Source organism: Temnothorax americanus, unplaced genomic scaffold (genome assembly GCF_048541705.1).
Source record: "Temnothorax americanus isolate GAGA-0224 unplaced genomic scaffold, ASM4854170v1 Scaffold29, whole genome shotgun sequence".
Taxonomy (NCBI): Eukaryota; Metazoa; Arthropoda; class Insecta; order Hymenoptera; family Formicidae; genus Temnothorax; species Temnothorax americanus.
Genome location: NW_027509432.1, coordinates 2,136,409 through 2,152,532, shown reverse-complemented (window position 1 = coordinate 2,152,532; position 16,124 = coordinate 2,136,409). Strand labels below are relative to the sequence as shown.

Below are 16,124 nucleotides of genomic sequence, written 5' to 3'. Positions count from 1 at the left end.
AGATTTGCGGAGGAACGTTTCGACGAAGGATTATAGTTCCGACGACGGATTGACGACGAGGAAGGAGGAATAAGGAATTCCAAGTTCGGCCTTTACCTCAATATCCCGGAGAACCTCGGTCTCCCCCGTAGCCGCCGTCAAGAACACGAAGAGAAACGCAATTAAAAGCGACTACTCGCGAGGACCTCGCGCTCGAATTCGCGACAACGGAACAATTACGCCGTCCCCGAGATTGCATCGCCGCATCGATCCCCGAGGCACGAGCGCGAACCCCACCGGGAGAGACGGTCTCACCTTTCCGACGTCCGCTCGGGGAGCGTCGCTCGGATTCGCGAGAGATTCGATTAGCCGACCGGCCCAGATTAGTTAGTCTCCCCGAGAAGGGAGGAATTAAATTTGCGCAGGGAGAAACGAGGAATTCGGGATCACTTCCGTCCCTCAGGGCCGTCTAATCGCAAACCCGGAATTGCTCCTACGATTCCATTGGGAAACGATCGCCCTCAACACGTCGGGAGTTCCTCCACTTCCGTCGCCGTCGCTAGCGAGAAAGAGAGAGAGAGAGAGAGAGAGAGAGAGAGAGAGAGAGAGAGAGAGAGAGAGAGAGAGAGAGAGAGAGAGAGAGAGAGAGAGAGAGGAGAGGGAGAGAGAGAGAGAGAGAGAGAGAGAGAGAGAGAGAGAGAGAGAGAGAGGAGAGAGAGAGAGAGAGAGAGAGAGAGAGAGAGAGAGAGAGAGAGACTTACGTTTTTACAATGCGTATCAACGCGGAAAACGAGCGCGCTCGGTGGTCCTCGTCCGATCGCCACACGAACGACCGGCACAGGCTGACGGTATTCCGTATCAGCCAAACGGCGATATCGCACTGGCGCGGCCCCGGCCCCGCCGACGCGCCCCGGAGCCTCGCGCGGCCGCTCCGTCGTCGCGACGACGCTGATCGTTCGCCAGAAGCGGTACCAGGCAGGCGCAACGTGTCGACGCGAACGTCGGATGCGCGCCTCCGCCTCCAGTAACGGCGCAAGCCGCCCCGATTCCGCTTCCGAAAGTGAATTTCCATTATTTCCCGCGTTTAACGGCCCGCCGCGGCCGCTTCGTCGCGTCCGAACATCTCTCTCCCGTCCGCGTTTCGCCGCCGCGGAGAGTGACAGGCAGAGGCGGCCGAGAGGGACGAACAGTCGGAGCCTCCTTTGACTTCGGCTCGACTCTTAAACTCTTTCAATTATATTTCTGTTTTTTTTCCCTTTGTCGTACAGAATATAGACCGTATTAGACCGTATATTGATTTTTCGTTACAGAGCGTAGAATGCAACGCGGAGCGTATGTGTAATATTTTTGTCTCCGCGCATGGCGCATATGTGTGGACAGAGTAAATATTTTTGTGCACACCGTTGATCACGTGTAGAGTGATTTTCCTTTTGTTAACGTAAGATGTTGTCCTTTTGTTAAGCTTCATTGGCGACGCCAGGGATCTCGGGGATAATTTTATCACATTGACTACGACTACAGCGCGCTTAATGAATTCTCAATATCGCGTTTTATATATGTAAATATAATAATTTAATTGTATAAAGCAAAATTAAAAGATGACCCATTACAAAATTAAATCTAATAACTGTCTAATACTACTCTAATTATTTTAAAAGCGATAGTAGCTTGATTAAGGACTTAATTGTTTAAATATGATCTGTAAGGCTGGATAAAGCTGTGATAAAATTGTTATTTCTCGTTTCTCATATTATTAGGTATTATTTCATGTCGTCTCTCCTCTTCGAATTTTAACGGGATTTCCAGATTGATAGATAATTTCTAATATCCCCGATTTACTCCCTACAATCTTAATCTAATCAATCATTAAGTTTAAGTGTATCCACTTGAATTGCATTAAATTCAATCTGTCCATTCAAAGAGAAAAATGACAGAGATCGCGAGTTGTAGGGCAAAGCACCTCCGACGAGCCCGAAGGCGTGTCGTTTTCACCCTATAAAAATATCGCTTTAGAGAAAAAAAATGGCTCTCCAATTACCAGAGCTTAAAAGTAAGCTCTTTAATTCGGCCCTGCGTGTCGAGAGGCACGTCGCGTGGCCCGGTTGGCGTACTCGCGCGTCGTCACCAGCCGGATCAATAACGCCCCGTCAGATTCAGCTGAACGTCCGGGGGTACGTAGGAGGGGGCCGGGTGCGCGCACGCGAGAGGGTATAGGAACGGGGCCGGAACCTTGTGGGGCCAGGGACGTCGACTAGGTCGACCGACCGACGGCAGGGCGAAGGACAAGGGTTCGTCTTTTTTTCAGAAGGGGGAGATTTAAGGGAGGAAAAGAGGGAGGGCTGCGCTCAAAATCCTCCACGTGGGAATTCATCGCGGGGAAAAGGTCGCGGCCTGGTTTCGAAACCCGCGTGGCTTTCACATGCCAATAATTCGCTTTCCCCGTCGCGTGTAGACAGGCGTGTCCATCGATTTGTAATATACTCGGAGCACGTTTTGTTCCCGACGCGTAGGAAACCGCGACGCGACGCGTGATGAGGGATTTGTAACACTCCTCTTCGGTGTATAAAAATAAATGGCCGAGGGCAGAAGAACGCTTTCGTACGAGACACTTTTTAATTCCCAAGTGAGAAACGACGTTGAAAAAAAAAATGAACGCATATTTAACAAGCAATACCCTTCGACGCTGTTTTAAGCTTGAACTTTTACGGTTGACCTTGGACGAACTGGGAGAATCTGCAAGGAGGAGACTCGTCGCGCTTGTACAAATTTTATTAATTGCCATGTGAATTTTATAATTAATAAATTACGCGATTTCCTTGAGATATAGGAGTGTGTCTCAGGACCTGTTAGCAATTACCTTACGCGAACGAACTGGGAGAATCTGATGAAGGAGGAGACTCGTCGCGCTTGTACAAATTTTATTAAATGCCATATGAATTTTATAATTAATAAATTACGCGATTCCCTTGAGATATAGGAGTGTGTCTTAGGACCTGTTAGCAATTACCTTACGCGAACACCACAGATTAGATAGATTAGCAAATCATCGTCCAGGATGAAAAGTAATCTCCAGCGTTCGTGGGGAAACTTAATAAATCTAAAACGTTAGTGCGATAGATTCGATCTATGCGAATAAAGAAAGGTTCTCGCGCGGATAATCGAAACACATTGAAACATATAGACTCGCGAAAGGATGAAGAACTACGATTAACATATTCGTAATACTGTAGTGTTCGTTTCGTGTTACTAACTTATACATATGTTTAACGTTCTCCCGCAGGCTTTCGAAGTTTGCTTCTCGTTGCTTACATAGTTCGTTATTATAAAATAGATGCCAACAGCTTTCTGCCGATGTCGCACGCAAAGAAAGAAAGTCGCTCCTGCGTGTCACGAACGATCGTGCTCAAGCCGGCAAAAATCAGTCGAGTATCGCTTCTTATACGTTTAATCAAAGTGCTACCTTTAACAATCCCGAATACATTTCATCAGCTTCGTCAGGGATTCTCGAGAGTCCCTCTTAACGAGATAATAACGAGACAAAAATCGTTGATTTCGACTCTCCTACGTATATCTAAGCTATAAGTATCCTCAAGCTCGCGGTGGTCGAATGCACCACCGTGCGAAAAAAGTTTCACACCCGTAATATATCCTTCTCTCCTTCTCTTGTACATCCATTTAAGTAATGCCATTTAAGTAGCCGATCTCTGACAAGCGCACACGTATAACAGGAAAAAATAAAGCGATTTCGCTCGTAGCTCGGTACAATCACTATCGGTTCAACACTTGTTAGACATAAACTTAAACCAATACTTTGAGCTAGTCAGCTAGATATAAGATTTTGTTACTTTTTAACTAGCGTGTGTGTCGAAATTGATCATTTTAACACAAAACAGTATTATTCTAACTTCCTTGGTTCAGTTAAATTAACATTGTTTTAGTTAATTTTAGTAGGAGGCGACTTATGTAGGAATGATTAAAAATGACTGAAATCGAGTACAATTTGACCCTACGAATTTAACAGTGAACTCTATCGCTCAATGCTCGCTCTTCGTACTGCTTCCGTCCGTCAAAATCTAATACAACTACTTATAAAATGTATTGTGGTAGCGAAACGACATGTACAAAATATTGCGGTACAAAAGGGAGGTGCGGGACAGATTTCTTCTCTACGCGCGAGCACGTGTGCGAGGTACACCATGCATCTTTAGGGATGGATGAGACACACAAGTTTCATTCCTCGTGCAATCGTAGCTGCGCGGTGGCCTCGCGCGGGTGTCGCTCAGCAATATTCCCCGCGAGCCTATAATTATTCCGCAATCCCTGCACCGTGTTATCGCGATCGTTGTTTCAAGTCGTGGTCGCGAGCCGATCGAGAAACCAATAGCTCAAAAAGCTTAACATATATCAGAGGTCGACGGCCGTGTCGGATCCGTGATGGTATTCCTCGTCCAACAGCGGCTCTTCCTCCACCGTCATGTGAACTGTGAACAAAACTCGTCATCATGCACACCAACGAATACAAACGTACGACACATATATTTCTAATGCTCTCTACGACACTATCGACACGGCGTTTCCCTTTGTTTCCTCCGTTTCTTTCCTTCTTTTTCTTTTTTTTTGCCAAGATATTTAAACCCGCGAAAATTCACGCACCCCAGCAGAATCGAGGAGGGTAGAAGCGAAATCAACGCTCTTCGCTTGTTCGCGTTTCGCGATAAACTCGGGAAATGTATGTAGTTTTTACGCATATATAGAACACTGAACGTTTTCTATACTTTTGATGAAAACGTTCTTCGTGTGAGAATTAAAAAAATAAATTAATTAAGAAAAAGAGAATTGGAGAACGAAAATTCACTCTCTTTCATCTTCTACGTTCCTCGATTTCAGACACATTTTCATTTCTATTAGGAAAGAAGATGTATGGACATAGAAGAATCCTACCTAAGTTTCCTGTCTAATTGTAAGATACATGCCGAGACAAATACAGTATCGTTTGTTTCTGTGTGTGTGTGTGCCAAACTTGTATCTTTCTTAAAAAGTCTTCAGTTTCTAGCAATATTATATCTAAGCTAATTAATCTTATGTATCGTCTATGTCTCATCTCCTCTACTAATTAAACGCGTTCGCACCCTCTAAAAAAAAAACAAAAAGGAAAACATATATAGAAATGTATCATACCTTTCAATTACTAGTAATATATAATGTGATCGGAATTTTTCATATTTGAAATTTTTCCCGCAAAAGGGCAAAGGAGTCCAAGCAGCAGGCAGAAAAACATGCAAAATAATTCTGATATACGATATCCTACAAAAATGAAAAACGAAAAACCATTCGTATACTGTTACATAAAGAAAGTAATTCGCAATTTATATCGATATTTGATTCTGATATATATCCTACGTAAATAAAACACGGAATTCTTACGCACTCATACGCATGGAAGGTAATTCGCAATTTATATTTTGTAATACTAGAAAAAATATTTTTTTAGTATTACTAACATTAAAATACTATTAAAATCTTTCTCGATAAAAAACTTGGTCTCTTGATCGATGCGATCTAATAAGCGTGGCATACTTGACTATTTGAGTTGTACTGCATTTAAGATGCTTCTTAAAATAACAATTAGTTATCCATGCAATATCAGTATTGCTCATTTTACATTGACTAAAACTAGAGAGAGACTGCAAAAATATTTAATCTATAATACGTCAACTTTTGATGTGAGTTTTGAGCAGCTTTTCTTTCTTCCTTACCGAGCAAAGATTAATCTACTTAAATGTATCAATTGTTGCAATTTTATTCTACAAATGTATGGGTAAATTAAAGCTTATCTTGAGATATAAGCATAAAGGGACCAGTTAACACATGCAGATGACGAACGTGCAAAAAGTTACAGTTTCACAATTCATAACATGCATAAAATACACGTAAATGCGAGCGACATTATATTGGCATACGTAATAAGTTTATGAATATAACGATGCATTTTCATTCTATATAAAAAAATATTAATATTAATATTAAAAATTAATATATTAATATTGAATAATAAATACTAATGTTAATCTCAACAGATTCCGTCTCCTCTCTTCACATACAATGACAATCATATTACCTTCCCATGTTACATTTTAAGCGAATTTTGCATAACAACAAACTAAAGCATAACCATGCATTTATCGTCCGCGTAATATTCTGAATAATTCTTTTATTATTATTATTAACTGTCTTTCTCTAAAGAGAAAATGAAATGCACAATATACAAAATTTCTTACTGTACATTTTTGTCCGATAAATATATTTTTTTCCTTTTTACAAATGATACAATTTTTAGATATTACAAGATAACGGAGAGCACAAAAACAATATTGAATGTATTTTATTAAATAACTTGAACAAATTAATTTTCTCAAAAGAAGCTTCTCTGACAAGACCGGTTAAATTAGAATAAAAATTGGCACTTTATAATAAACTTATTTATCCAGAAGATATTATACAGTTCTGAAAGGAAATTTGAAATATGGTACAGTTCAATAAAATTACATTTAATTTAGTGTAATATTTATATGTACAGCACTGTCTTCAAAGAAACATAATTAATTAAAGTAATCATTTTACTTCATCTATTTATAGCAATAACGTAATCAATTCCCTTCAATTCCGGAATTGTTGTTAACATACGACAGAAAATGAGAAAAAAAATTCCAATATATCACATTTTAAAGAAAAGCTATCGCAGTTAAGATAATCTTGTCAATATGAAAACATTCCTTTCGTTATATATTATTTTTCTAGGGCAACATTTCTTCCAGGAATATGTAATACAATAAAAAAGTTATGAACATTAACAGTTTCTATCATACATCAAGGTTTTGCATTTTACATCTAATTCAGTTATTATAAAAATTATCAATTACTCGTTATTTATCAAGAGGAAATATTAAACTAGCAAAATTACACGTTAATATAATATACAAATAAGAATTAAGCATGTATCTGCCATTTGCTTGTAACGTTTCATGTAAAATACGTAGAAGTATATTTAAAATACGTTTCTCACAGAGATATTATACTTATGTAAAGATGTTTTCTTAATAAAGTGTTCGTCTTAAATGTATCTATTGTCGTATCTATTGACGTAGAAGTAAACAAATGTATCTAATGTAAAGCCGGAATTGTCTTTCGTCTCTTTATGTTCTAACACGTCTCATATAATTCAATTCATCGTATCCTCATTAAAAACGATTTTTTTAAATCAAATACACGGGCATACCGGGCACACGCATAAAAGCAGAAATAGAAAACGTTCATGACGCATTCCGTATAATCCAAAACTATACATTTCAAAATAAAATTCGCACAGTTTGTTATACTCGATAAACATCACTTAAAACAAAATTCTTTATATACTTTACAAGTTTTAACGAATGTAAATATATACCAAATTCAATTTAATAATTGAAATTTTGAAAAAAGGGGGAAAAAAAAGAAAAAAGTTTAGATCTGTGTTCAAAAATATTACCAGTATATTGTTACTAAATTATAAAAAAAAAAAATAATAATCAAATCTTTTTAGAAAGATATAAATCAGTAATTTAGTATTTTTAATGCAATTCTAGATATTAGTTTTTGAAAAACTTACTTTTCTACAAACGATGAAGAGATTTTTGATCTTGCACATTTGATGTATAATTTCTATTATATCATAACAAACGTCCTACGACAATGAACGAGATATACCGAATCAGACATACCAAAAACAGAAATCGATATTTAAAAATTTAATGCAGTTGATGTCAAACTCTTAACATCCTTAAACAAATTTATATATGTATATATACACACATAAATAAATATGTATATATATATATATATATATATATATATATATATGTATATATGTGTTTATATATATAGATATAGCTATATATATCTATACAATATATATCATGTCTCTCTTCTCGAACATTCTGAATTATAATTTATCACTTTTTTCTTATAAGTGTAAAGCAAGTGCCGTTTTTATTACATAATCCGGCGGCACTCTCTTGTTTTGATGCACGGTACGTTTTACTAAAAATTCGTAATAATCGCTAATCAATTCAACTAAGACCTTGATCACAAGTTGTTATTAATTTTCTAAGTTCTTAGCCTGAAACGACAGTTTATAAATTATAAATGTGATAACAAATGAGCTGTACTGTTCGAACGTCTATGTACATAAAACTTGACAAGCGGTTTTTACTTGGTTACATCATGATTTCTTTATACACGAATCATACAGAGCATTCATTATCACCAGTCGATCCTAATGATGTTTCTTATGCAATCTGTTACGTTGTGACCTATTAGTACCATTTTTCTCGGCGGCGTTGACCTGGATAGTGCCTGCATGGTGGTTGAATGGTATCCTAAATAGCTTGATCTTCATGTGATCGCATATTTCAAGACACACTTGAGAATTATACCGGAAGAGATCCACAGCGACCCAGATCTAAACATATGTGTTTCGTAACTCATCGTAATCCCGAAAGTTTACAGAGTCGTGAACAGAGATCAAGCGTGTGCGCGACTTACGAAACACAGCCAAAGAACGTAGTATTCTTTGATGAAAAAGTTGAAATATTGATTGAGGAACAGCATAGCTGGACCGATTAGCGAACTGTCCAAGTATTGCATCTCATTCTTAGTCATATGAGCAACCTGGAAAGCAACATCATAAGAAATTGGTATTATTACGAATAAAAGATGGTATTATATCGCGATGTATAATTAACATACGTACCACTAGTCTATTCGTAACTTTGGCCGCCACCATTCCAAACGCAAGTATATACAGAGCTGGGTGGTTTTCGTAGACGTGTTCAGCGCTTTTTCTATATATTATAAAAGCCGGTACTACCACAAAGCTAAATGGTATAATTGGTGATAAAACGGACGTTCCCTGAAATAAAATCGGTCTTATGCAGAAACTCTGAAGAGGATATTAGGGGATATAGTAAATCTACGTGCAAAGATTTACATTTGTAAAGAGAATAAAAGATTAAATGCAGAGACCAATGCTTAATCCAATAAGACGTTATCTATATATTTGAGAAACGTTACGCTAAAATCTTTTTATATGTTAATTAAATGTGCGATATTTGTCAATCAACGTAAAAATATATCAGAAACTAGAGACAGTAGAGACATATGTACAAATCTGTTTTGTACTCGTAAAATTTCTTCAAAAATATAGAATCACATTAGTGTTTTACAATCGATATACAATTATAAAACATCACTACTACATGTGCGTTCTAGTGCGAAAGACGTTGCAAATGTGAAAAAAGAAAAATGCGATAAGTTTTAAGCAAAGTCTATATTTAATATATGTAAAGAGAAATTATTAAGTTTGATTGTTGTATTTATTCGAGTTACAATGCAGTAGATAAATTATCCCAAATACATTAAATTCATGAAGTAAATTATCATAAGTGAAGTCATCAAGGAACGTAATTTTAATTATTATCAAAATATTTACTCTGTCTAGCGCATGCAGTACAACATTCTATACCTATAATGTATGTACAGGTAAAATAAATCTCTTGCAATCAACTCAAAACATCATGGGATCAGTACGAGATTGTCAGTAGTAACATATAAGCGGTACATAGCATTATTTTTTATTAAACTGTTAATTTACACGCTTCTACTTTACTCAGCCTCGTAACGTGCATACTAGAATTCGGCTCCGTGCGAAAATTAAAAAAACAAAATCGGAGAGAACTTATTCTATAACTGCAAAATATAAAGGAGCAAGCGAGAGGTGAAGGGATGTACGTGGATTTCTCTGTGGGGAAAGTATGTGGCATATAACAAATATTAACATAAGTGAAAACAGTAACAGAGTGATGAATAATTTAAACGACACCGTTAGATTTAGGCCCACCGTTCCATTTAAAGGAACAAAAATCTACTGTTATTTTATTATTACTACTAATTATTTTCAGATCGCACAACTTTTTGTGTATTCAGTAACGAAATTATTAATATTTCGCTATAATACTTTCCAAGCAAACCCTTTTTACACCTAAAACGCGACGTTCAAAAAGCATGGGCCTAAATCATAAACTGAAAACAAAGAACCAAACAAAATATTGTGCACTACACAATTGATCCCACTACTTTTTTTTTTCTTCAGCTGACTTACTGCGACGGTGGAGCCATTTTTTCCGACACCACCGGCGAGAATGACGGATATGCTGCTTTGTGCGAGTAAAATAGCGACGCCCACAGCAGCCCATAACGGAAACACCTTCACCTCTGTGCCAGTGTATGGCAACTGTATAAGAGCGACACAAAAGATCTTTTGATTAGTCATCGGAGGCTATATACCCTTGCGTGTCGAGGACTTTCCAACACTCCGTATTCCTGACATGTTAATCACATGAGTGACGTCACAAATCGGGAAATAAATTTGCTGTTTTTTTTTTTTTTTTTTTTTTTTTTTTTTTTTTTTTACTTTTGAAACAATTTCGTATTATATTTTAACGCCGTGTTAATCACAATTCATAATGCTACAAAACCAACAGGACAGATTTATACAATGTTACATATTACATGGTAAAATGCTCTATTACTTAAAACGCATTTAAAGCTGAATAATTTTTATTATTTATATTTATTTCTATAAATTCTGGCTGCGCTGTTCGTACTCGTATTGTAACAAGTCTTTCACGTTTTCTTTTTGTTATATCCAGAAATTTCATTTGTTGTATCTGCACGGAAATTTACACATGGAATTTTAAGACTCCTTCCTTTATCTTGAGCAACGTGCTATGCGAGCTGGTCGTTTAAAATCTTCGCAAATAAAAAAAAAAAAAAAAAAAAAAAAAATCGAGAAAGAATAACATTATCTGAAATTATAAAGATGCGGGATAAAGAGTTTATTGCTATAATACTAAGAACACGTGATCAAATAAGTGCAAGAAATAACGTGTGGTGACACGAGATCCAAATCTGAGCTAAAAAAGAGAGACTTGAGGAAATTAAAGCTATCACTGTGCAGCATTCGGTCATACATATAAATGTGTTGATTTCTTCTTGTTTCACATATAAATTAACACACACACTATTTCTCTTGCAGGCATACTCCACAAAAAAATAAACTGGATACAGCAAATTTCAATAAGTGCGAATATTCTTCTAAGTTAAACGGATATCTTGTACCTGTTTATTGAAATCGAGATGTAAAAACTGCACAGTAAATAAAACTTCATATATTGTATAATTAAATATAGCATTATAGAATCTCGCGTATGTCAGTAAAAATTACTAACTTATCTTCTTTTTTAATCGACAATCAATCATTTTTTAATTCAAGTTACAATTATTTAATTCTTGTAATAATAGAGAAGTATGCTAATAGAAGAATTTCTCGAGCAAAAAGATTATTTGAAGAGCTTGTTATATTAAGCGCGATTTTATATTAGACAAAAGAAGCGTTTAATTGTAAATTGTGCGAAATATCGAGATATATCACTCTGATGGTTTAATATACAGATATACAGATGGCCATACATAGATGTTTAGTAATCCAATCGAGCACCCGACGAACGTTTCCCAGTAGAAGAGATCGATAGAGAAGATAGCAAGCGAAAAAAAAAAAGATAAAGAAATGTACCAAATAGACAACATTTCTACTGTACAGAATGGCAAAATATATGTTGCTCTAGGAGAACGCCATTTCTTTAAGAGACTTACTGCAATTGTGGAACCGTTTTTTCCAATCCCACCAGATTCAAAGACTTTACAGAATTCAAGGAACACGTGAACGTAGCCTGCGTAAAAGACCATTGCTATGTAGTTATTCAACGTGCCTACACCGAGAACGGGGATCTAAACAAAGCGACAAAATCTTCGTTCGTTATGAGAATTGCTCTCGTTACGATTGTTCTTGTGTGCGTGTATGCCTATACATGTGTGTGCAAACTGTTATAATTTTATCTCTCGGTTGCCACAATACTGGATGGGCTTAGTTCTATCTGTGGTCGTATTTACTGCATGTATAAGCATGCGGTACATTCTGTTTTTTTTTGTGATAAAACTGCACGATTGTAAGGCAAGAAGGCGACTGATTTGAGTACGATAAGTCAAATGTTAAAAGTTACCTCGCCTTTTATGACATTATGATTCAATATGTCATAATTTGCAACGTGAAGAAAAGCCAGTTTTTTGTTATACCTAATGTGCAAAAATTTGGCAAGCTGTGTTTTATCTCTATAAACACAAATAGGCTTATTATATTTTCTTCAGAAGCATAGTATGTGTAAAAAAGACTGTAATATACGTTTATTAAAAATTATTGAGGAAATCAAGATCATCTACGTTCAAATACTTTTATGTACAGAGTTATAAAAAATTAATTAATAATAGCGGCAATATATTTTACTTTTATAAATAAATTATTCATCATGTACAAATATAACATATGTATTAGTCGTATAATCTACCCTTCACTCATTAAATAGCGCAACCGTAACACAAAAATTTATACTGTTAAAATTCTTAAACCATTGATTCAAAAAAATTTTCTGATTTGAAATTGTTTCAAAAGAGCAATATTATGTATTTATGAAGAAGCTGATGCAGTCATATGATTTTTCGTCACAAATATAACATCACAAGACACACATAAGATTATGTCTAATTTTTACATTGGAAAAGACCACATTTTTGTATCAAAAAAATAAGTTTTTGCAACTCAGTGTTTTTACAATATATTGAAACACGAAACACTAACGACTTGCTGAACGTTTGAGAAATACGAATTTACATACGGAACAAGTACAATTATAGTCATATAATGGCACATACAATTCATTATGAGAATCGCAGGATGTAGGGTTGTCGAAAACAAGAGTGTAAGGGGGGGGGGGCATAATTTAATAGGGAATACCAAAAGTAAAAATGCGTGTTAAAACTCAGTAAATATTTTGCAGTAAAGAAGTAATCTCAGCGCCGCTCCTCATGCCATGCTGCTCCCATTTCTGCATGTTCAATAAAAGATTCTAGTTAACAGACTTACAGCCACAGTGGAACCATTCTTGCCCACTCCTCCGGTGAAAATCACCGAAAATATGGAATACAAATTTGCCAGTGCACACACCACTGTCATAACTCCTAACAAATACTTAAACATAAAACCATCTAAGAATGGTATCTGCAAAAAATACCTTTATTAAATAACGTTATATATAATATTGTTTCATTAATTTTAGCATGTGTCATGGACGCCAAGGTAAAATCTTTCAAGGCAAAAATCTTTCGGGTAATTTGCAGGGCAAAGTGTAAGTTGTAATGTTTTAATAATATGTGTGTTGACCATTGTATATGTATGTAAAAAATATTACGTAAGGTAAAAATTATAAGAAATTGAGCATTCATAACATAATGAGATATTCTATCAATCCCCTGGGTCACTGAGGATTTTATGTATCTAATTGTAAAGAAGACTAACATGGGGTTAATAAAATAATATTGTATACTTTACATACTCAACAGATAAAAATGACTTTGAGAGGATTATGTTATTGATGTAAATGAGCTACTACTTTTTTTTATATGGATTCTATAATGACAAATGTATGTGTGCCTACTTATCAAAAAATTACTTACCACAGAATGTGAAACTCATAGTAACATAAGCAAAGATTCGATAATTTTGCTTGTACTATAAATTGCATTTCTTAGAATACAGATTAGAGTATCAAGGTATTCAATTTTATCTTTGACGAAAATATTGCTATATATAAGCCATTTGCATAAAAATTGAATCGCCTTGCGTAGTATAAGCAGCTATAATAGCGTGTGTATAGTTAAACGAATACCTTGCATTGGCAACAATTTAGAATAATTTTGTGATCATGCTTTAAAAAAAAAAAAAAGCAAAACAAAATATGGTATTTCCCGTTTGTCAAATTATAGCCGTGCGGAAAGCTAAAAAATGATATAAAATGTGTTCCATCAACTGCTACACAAGATATTCTTGCCGTGTATAATACAGAGAGCATAATTAAAAATGATACAACCTCCATCATCCAGATTTGTGGACCAAAGATTGCAGAAATCAGATGAATAGCTATGATTGTAAACTGTGCTTCCGTTACATCCACTTTACCAAATCTCAAGGAACCTATTAAGTTTTAGATGAATAAAATTAAATATACAATTCTGCTTGCTACATTGCTTCATTTACATATAAAATTGAAAATACCTGACACATAGGTCTGCCAATGAGCGCAGTAGAAAAGCGTCATGGCGCAGAAACACTGGAAAAACATCCACATTGGGTAGAATCCTAATTGTACAGCTATACACGCCGACAAAGCTACAAACACTAAAAATAGGAAAATATCACTAGTTGAAAAATAATTTCTAAAAAACAAGATAAGTAACGGTGCAACGTTTATGTACCTGTCGATATCGAATCGCATCCATGATCAAACAACTCGCCCAACGGTGTAGACGTGCCAGTTCTTCTGGCCTGTTTACCGTCGATAGCGTCTAAACTCTGATATATAAACAGACCAAGTGCGCATAAAAAACATGCCCATCTAGGTGGCTGAAAAAAAAAATATAATGCTACGTTAGCCGATTTTAAGATACATTCTACTTTACTTTGTAAAGATACGCTCGCTCAAATGTTCTAAAGTTAAGATACATTTGAATGCAGTTGCATAGATGGCATTCAGTTTTATAATAATAATAGTGGGGTTATGTAAGAGCAAAGCACTTTGCCGCTCCAATAATTGATGACTCATTATATATTCTGATTTGCATACTGGTAACTGGTGACACCACTTCTTCGAACTGGGTTCAATCAGAAAATTGACTCCTGGATGATTTGCGATAACATCTTTCATCCTTATTTATTTTTCGCGCGGAATTTATCAACAAACTGATCAAACTAGTTTCAAATGCAGTTCGACGATGCAAGACATCGTTCTGCTCCGGTAAAATTAAGATCATACAAAAGCAGGAAGTAATACAAAATTGTTTCAAACATTTGTAGGAGCTATATCTTCTGATTCGTGACTTCACATTTGCGTATAATTAACATCGACGTTAGAAAACTCTCAATTCAAGGATTTTTTTTTATCTCTTTCATTTACAAAAAAATTTGGATAATGTAGAGCAATGTGAAATACTTTAAAACGTCAACAGAACCGTCACAGCAGACATACTTTCTAAATACACGCGCAGCGTTTGACGTACGGTGTACGGTACAATAATCGGGAAGGAGAAGTCATTTTCTTTCTACAAACACGGGCGATAAGAAAAGTAAGTACGCGTCACGGCGAAGATACGGCGAAGATACGGCGACGGTCAGGGAGGGCCAGGAAGAACGCGGTGGACTCTCCCTCCTGTCGATCGTCGGGGAAGCTCGACAGGGGACAGGTTAGGCGAGTTTAGAAGCCCTTGAAGGTCGGGGCCTACCTCGGCCCTCGCGTCCGGGCTGTAGTAGATGAGGATCAGGGTGGTGACGATGTTGATGATCAGGCCGACGACGGTGATGAGATTGGGCGCGAGCCAGAGCGGCACCTTGCTGACCAGCCAGTCCCACCATGGCTGCAGGAGGCCGTCGAGGAGGCTGCTGCTCGTGCAGCTGTACCTGTGCTCGCTCAGCCGCTTCAGCTGGCCCGGCGACAGCAGCCTGTCCTTGTAGAACTGCATGCTTCTGCTGCGGGCCGCGCGCAGGGTCGCTTCGACGACGCCGCGTCACCGAACCGTGGTGGGCGCCGAGGGCAACGGCAGGGAGACGAGGGTGAGGACGGGAAGAGCGCGATGGGACCCGCGGGATCCGGTTGCCGAGGAGATTTCAGCTGCGACGGGGGGGACGTCGGAGACGCGACGACGACGACGACGACGACGACGCGGCGCACTATCACCGTGATCACCCGCGGTGGGACGGTCAAACATAACAAGCGACCGTCGCGTTACGCGTACATTTCCACGCGCTCTCCGCACTACTCCGCATCCGCATTCTTCATTCTTCGCACTTCGCACAATCCCGCACGGCGCACACGGCAGGGCACACTGTCGCCGTGTCGCCACACTCGCCACTCGCCACGGCCGGAAACTGACCGGCCGCCGCGCCG

At 37.4% G+C, this 16,124-nt stretch overlaps 2 protein-coding genes and 2 long non-coding RNA genes across 20 annotated transcripts in view; 2 read left to right on the top strand and 2 right to left on the bottom strand.

Moving 5' to 3' along the window:
- LOC143899825 (uncharacterized) overlaps nt 1-286 on the top strand; it is a 3,017-nt gene extending 2,731 nt beyond the window's left edge. For both annotated transcript variants that reach the window (XR_013257605.1, XR_013257606.1), the window contains exon 2: nt 3-286. This is a non-coding gene — a long non-coding RNA (uncharacterized LOC143899825). The remainder of the gene's footprint in view (nt 1-2) is intronic.
- Rab3-gef (Rab3 GDP-GTP exchange factor) overlaps nt 1-875 on the bottom strand; it is a 25,912-nt gene extending 25,037 nt beyond the window's left edge. For all 10 annotated transcript variants that reach the window (XM_077410394.1, XM_077410395.1, XM_077410399.1 and 7 more), the window contains exon 1: nt 741-875. The gene's annotated coding sequence lies outside the window, so the exon portion shown is untranslated. The remainder of the gene's footprint in view (nt 1-740) is intronic.
- Nucleotides 838-10,860, top strand: LOC143899828 (uncharacterized). The gene is made up of 4 exons (XR_013257608.1): nt 838-1,417; nt 9,556-9,630; nt 9,707-9,825; nt 10,166-10,860. It is a non-coding gene; the product is annotated as an uncharacterized LOC143899828 (long non-coding RNA).
- Nucleotides 2,881-16,124, bottom strand: Bbc (choline/ethanolaminephosphotransferase 1 bbc). Of its 7 annotated transcripts, XM_077410468.1 has the most exons (11): nt 15,463-16,124; nt 14,440-14,587; nt 14,240-14,362; nt 14,055-14,158; nt 13,052-13,186; nt 11,728-11,862; nt 10,175-10,306; nt 8,768-8,926; nt 8,560-8,685; nt 8,338-8,476; nt 2,881-4,460 (listed from the first exon to the last, which is right to left on the bottom strand). In XM_077410468.1, exons 1-11 carry the CDS (start codon nt 15,697-15,699, stop codon nt 4,384-4,386), a joined length of 1,515 nt encoding a protein of 504 aa, XP_077266594.1. In that variant the 5' UTR covers nt 15,700-16,124; the 3' UTR covers nt 2,881-4,383. The 7 variants fall into 7 exon arrangements, with proteins under 7 accessions (XP_077266594.1, XP_077266588.1, XP_077266589.1 ...); XM_077410462.1 differs by lacking the exon at nt 11,728-11,862 and having other exon boundaries at nt 15,463-16,122; XM_077410463.1 differs by lacking the exon at nt 13,052-13,186 and having other exon boundaries at nt 15,463-16,122.

Coding starts and splice junctions, on each gene's coding strand:
- Bbc (XM_077410468.1), bottom strand. CDS start 15,699: ATGCAGTTCTACAAGGACAGGCTGCTGTCGCCGGGCCAGCTGAAGCGG. Junction 8,927..10,174: donor AAAATGGCTCCACCGTCGCA/GTAAGTCAGCTG, acceptor ATTTTATTTCAG/GGAACGTCCGTTTTATCACC. Junction 4,461..8,337: donor CAACGCCGCCGAGAAAAATG/GTACTAATAGGT, acceptor TTTTGTTCACAG/TTCACATGACGGTGGAGGAA.